Here is a 5,539-nt window from a genome sequence, read left to right as displayed (position 1 = left end):
CGACAAAGTCAATCTGTACTTTATTATTAGGGAGAGATTAGGGAAAGATATGTGCAGAAATAATCAACCTAATTTTTGGAGTTTTGATCTGGAAGTGCAATATAATGTTTATGCTACTCCTCTGTTTCATAATTCTTGACGTAGTTTTATTTCAAATTACGACAAGAATTGTGGAACGAAGGGAGTATAATTTTTGCCGAGCTAAAACCACTAACAATGAGAGAAAAACTATTCAGGGAACGGAGAATGTAGTGTAGAGACCGAGCTCGTCCGCCCTAGTAGGGTTCTAGCTTCGTCCTCCTAAAGTCGGGCAGGCGTCTTTTATCTAAAAAAAATGCCAAAAAATTACTTTGAGAATTGAGATGAGCATTGCATTGTCCTTTTAAGAAAAAAATCAGTTATATCATTAATTATACCCCATGAATAATTTGATGGTGGACATTTGATATTCACTCATGCCAATTGTTCAGAATTTCATAAAGAAACTAAAATAGTGCTTCAAGCTGTCACTGCCAGAATTTCAACTTTTAGTTTGAGAAACACGTTTAAAGATTCATGGACCCGGAGTATAATAACAACATGATCTTCATTAGAGCAAGCAACTACATTGACAACGGAAGGGACAAAGATACACACATCCATCGGATCTACAGTAGTTTACAACTCCTCTTGCTGAACTTTGGAAAACAAAGGTGGAAACCATGAATCAAAATCACAGAGGTAATGGAGTTGCTCGTTGACTACGTCACAGGCTAAACCTCATAGTTTTGCCCCTTCAAAGATTTGGCTCAAGCTCCGCCACCGCCAACGACCACCGCCGAGCAAGCCCCGGTCATAGCCCTCTGGCATTGGCCAAGGGGAGCTCGCACGAAGCTACGTTCGTGGTCATGGGCGTGGATCTGTCCCCCGGCGCAAGTATGCCATGACCACCACCGACGCCCACCTTGCTGGTGAGGAGAGAGACCTCGTCGCCGACAACAGCCGGAGCGCGCCAAACCCCGGTGCATGTATCTGAAAATATACGTTTGTATACTGAAATATGGACTTTTAATTTGAGAATCAACATATTCTGAGTACAGTATGGTGACTCCGTTTAACAGGATATACTTCATAATAAAAGGAACAAAGATACACATCGACCCATTGGATCCAGTATGCAACCACTCTTTCCCGAAATCTGCAAAAGGACACGGAAAAAGGAAAGAAAACAAATCCTCTTGTTGTATAGCGGCAATGCAGCCCGGTTCCGTGCGCTCATGAATCGAAATCACAGAGACAATCGAGCTGCTCATCGACTACGTCGGCTGCGTCGAGATAGTACGTCTTGATCTCGTCGTGCCTGAACTTGCGGCTCCCCTTGCACGCCGATCTGCCCTCGGAACGCGCTGCCGGCGGCGGCTGGCGAGCGTGCACCTCCTCGTGCTCGGCGGCGTCGTACTTCCACGACAGCCGTTGCCCTGACGTGGCCTCATACTTGAACGGCGACTGCCACCCCTTGGAGTAGTAGTAGCCGAAGCGCTTGTTCTCCGGCGGAAGGGCCTGCGGCTCGTCCTCCTCGTCCATGAGGGCGTCCCTGCCGAGCGCGCGGAGGCCGCCGGACTTGGACTGGTTGGTCGGCTTCCGCGGCGCCCGGATGAAGCCGCCGTTGGCCACCACGGGGCCGTCGACGACGTGCACGGCGCGGCGCTTGCCCTCCGGGTCCACCAGGGCGCGGTCGTACACGCGCACCCACCCTCGCTGCCGTCCCTCTCGCCGCATCCTTCGCGTTTCCTTGGTTCGCTTCGTGGGTTCTGTGCGTGGAGACCGGGACTGCCGCTGGACGATTTATATGCATATACAGCACGCGACCCGCTTCGGGCTTGGCTTCTTCCTTGGCGGACACGGGTTCGTGTCGCCGTCGGAAACTTGAGGACCAAGCCGGGTGCGTCTATGCTACCGAGGTATAGCGGCCCGCTGCAGGACGAGGCGCCTGCTTTTTATTTCCTTTTATTGAACCTTTTTTTTAAAATATTTCAGTTTTCCCTGTTTATTATGCGTTTTCCTTTTTTAAAATCCAAGATATTCTCGAAATTCATGAATAATTTTTTGATTGGTGAACATTTTTTAGGATTGAGGTCTCTTTAAAATTTGTGAACAACATTCAAATGCAAGGTTGGTTTTCCATATTTTGAATAAACTTAACGAGTATTTTAAAATCAGTGAAATTGAAAAAAAAACATGAATGTTTTTTGTAATTCGTGAACACTTTTTTTTTGAAATTTTGGAACATCTTTCAAATTAGCAAATATTTTTGAATTCATTAACATATTTTAAAATTTCATGTGCATTTTTCAGAATTGGAGAATGTTTATTGATATTCCAGCACATTTTAAAATTTCGTTGATATTTAAAATATATTATTACTCAGAATGGCTGTGGCACGGCGAGCAAGCAGCAGTGGAACAGTTGCTTGCATGCCCTGTACTTGAAGGACATCCGTGCCATGCTTGGGTAATTAAGAAGGCATGCATGTCAAAAAAGAATCAGTAAGAAGGCGTGCGAGAAACGACGTAGTACCTCCGTGAGAAAACATGTGCAATTTAATTGCCTTTTAAATAATCAAACGGACGCGCGTCTAGGATGCCCATCAGCTAGCGATGCAGGGTGTGGCTTGCGTCACCTTATCGATCCGTGGCACCACCTTTCCTCTGGCTTCATGGACCACACGGTGGCCGCACCCTCTCCCTTGCCCGTGTGTGTTTCTGCCCGGCGCCCAGCTCCCTGCATTTATACCGCTATAGAGCGGCAGCTCCGCAATGACACCGGTCAGAGCGGACGCGACCTCGCATTGGTATTAGCAATGAACCGTCGCGCCGGTTGAGATAGTTGCCTGCGTCGCGTCCCGATGTCCGCGCCTATTCTATATGAAGCGACATTTGTTGTATAGATATCTACGAAGCCCGTTCAATGCTTGTCCATTCATATGCCGCCATTAAGCAGGCTCATCAGCCGAGGAACCAACTTTGGCGCCGCGCATTGATGCATCCGGACGCTTAGCTTCACCGGAATCCTCTATTTAAAGGGGGCCACATCGGGCTAGACTCCACACCACAACACATCCGCTCCGCATGGTCCTCCCTTGCACCACATCCATCATGACCGCAAGCTCTAGCGCGATGTGCGAGTGCTTATCATCGGAGCAGAAGCATGAAGTGGCCGCCCTTACAGCCGCCTGGCGGATCGTGCATGGCATGCCAGCCAGCTTGCCTGATGTCTCCGAGATGACCCCACGGGCTTCGACGATGACACAACGCTAGACCCCGTGCCGGTGCATGCCGCCCTGACCATGGAGCAGGCGTGTGCACACAATGACGTCGTCATGGCGAAGGAGGAGCAGCCTGCGCCGACTCCTATGTTGGCGTTCCAGCAGGCGCAGGAGGAGCAGAAGTACAACATTTTCCTCCTCGAGCAGCACCAACTAGTGGAGGGCCAAGTCTACGACGCGCGCGCAAGTGAGGCGGCCATGGCCGCGATGAACCCGAACTTCGTTGTGGAGCATCAGGCGCTCTACGAGGCCGCACGTGCTCAAGACGCCGTTGCAGCCGGACGTGGTCGCGACCGCACATGCGCTGGTGGCGCACGCGGTCGAGGACTCCAAACGTCGCTAGTTGCATTATTGATTGGATGAAAAACTTTCCATAGTTAACGTGATCCTCCCGTTTAAGGCTCGATAACACTTTGCATGATTAATGTGACACTCACATCCAAAGAATGATGCTCTTCGTAGTGATCCTTTCATTCAACACTCGATTATACTTTTTTATAATTAACATGATCCTCCTGTACAAAAAATAATACTCTCCATAACTGAAGTGATCCTATTTTCAAACACTTGATAATACTTTTTATAATTACATGATCCTTCCGTCCAAATAATTATACTCATCATAATTAATGTTATCATTCTGTTCAAAGAATGGTACTTTTCATAATTAATGTGATTCTCTCGTCCAATGCTTGATTAAAATTCATGCTTGGAAGGCATGCTTGGGTGCGTTAGCAACAACAAGAAATAAAATGGTGCATCATTTGGAGATATGTGTGATTTGTCTGTTATGTGGGAAGGAGGATGAATCATCAATTCATGCGCTAATAGCGTGTGATCATGCAGTGAATCTCTGGGATCGTATGCGCCAGCTATGGCTGATGCCGGCCAAGGTGCTCCCGTGTGAGGCCTGTCAGGACTGGTTGCTTTATATCCTCGACGGCTGTGACCAGGACACAAGGAGCAGGATAATCTTGTTAATTTGGCGTATATGGCAGTTACGGAATGATGCTACGCATGATAAGGAAATGCCTCCTCTTAAAATTTCCATAGAGTTTCTTCGGAGCTACTGGCAGTTGCTTGATTCTGCCAACAGATACTCGACGGAGGACATTCTAAAGGGTAAAATGCCTTTTGTGTTGGAACTTGAAAGGCCAAAATTAACGAAAGCAACTAGTTCTTTGGCCTGGATTCCACCACCTAGGGACCAGGTGGCACTATCAGTAGATGGGGCGTTTTCGGAGAGTTATGGTATGGCGGCGGCTGGTATGATACTACGACGTCATGATGGAATAGTCATCTTTGCTGCTTATAGATATCTTTTCCATTGTAATGATGCACTAGAAGCAGAGATACATGCTTTGATGCAGGGCATGGTCTTGGCCATGCAATACACTGAGCTTCCAATTGCCGTGCAGTCCGATTCATCTATGGCTTTATCGATATTTAGAGATGAATCACTTGTTCGCTCTCTGTACGGTCATCTAGCTTTGAAGATCAAGTCCCTGAGAGAGAACCGGATGTTTATTCCACAAAAGTTTCATCAATTAGAATAGAGTAGCCAATTGCTTGACGAGATATAACCGTATAGAGTGTAGCACAACTGTGTGGCTACATAGGCAGCTCCCATGCACTAAGAAATTTCTACCTCTTGACTGTAACTCTATAATTATGAAATAAAACACTATTACCCTCGTAAAAAAAAGACACACGTGTATTGATGGACCTCCATCACTATGGCCAAACAGACCGTTGACTCAGCCACGTGCTACACCCATATGACCCTGATCAAAACAAATGTTGTACTCCAGCAATTATTCCTTTTCTTTATCGAAACTGATCTGCGCATGATGCATGCCTGCACGACAGCGGCACGATCGGTAATCCAGTCCTCTGTTGCACTTTGATCGTAATCACGAACTGATATGCGTGTCGTGCACAAATCAGCTCGCACTTTGATGGTAATCACGAACTCATATACGTTGTCGTGCAAAAATCATCTCCACAACATCATGTGCATATCAGCGCTCTTTCTTTATTGCCAATGCCAATGCCAAACCAGTCAGGTTTTATGAGGGGAGATCGCGTGACAGGGTAGATTACCTGGGGATGCCGCCGTGTAGGATCTGGGAACAAAGTTGTGGGCGAAATGGCAAAAGCATATGTGCTGTGAATCTCGCTGATGGTAGTAGTATTAATTTTCCGACGAACTGCAGTAATTTTTTGTTCATTTCG

General features: G+C 47.1%; 1 protein-coding gene across 1 annotated transcript; it reads right to left on the bottom strand.

Annotated features, from left to right (window-relative positions):
- Positions 1-1,102: 1,102 nt before the first annotated feature.
- On the bottom strand, positions 1,103-1,758 carry LOC119271215. The gene has a single exon (XM_037553127.1). The coding sequence runs from the start codon at positions 1,756-1,758 to the stop codon at positions 1,255-1,257; it is 504 nt and encodes a 167-aa protein (XP_037409024.1). The 3' UTR covers positions 1,103-1,254.
- Positions 1,759-5,539: the final 3,781 nt, after the last annotated feature.

The sequence above is a fragment of the Triticum dicoccoides genome, chromosome 3A, assembly GCF_002162155.2.
Source record: "Triticum dicoccoides isolate Atlit2015 ecotype Zavitan chromosome 3A, WEW_v2.0, whole genome shotgun sequence".
Taxonomy (NCBI): Eukaryota; Viridiplantae; Streptophyta; class Magnoliopsida; order Poales; family Poaceae; genus Triticum; species Triticum dicoccoides.
This window is presented reverse-complemented; position numbering and strand designations above follow the sequence as displayed.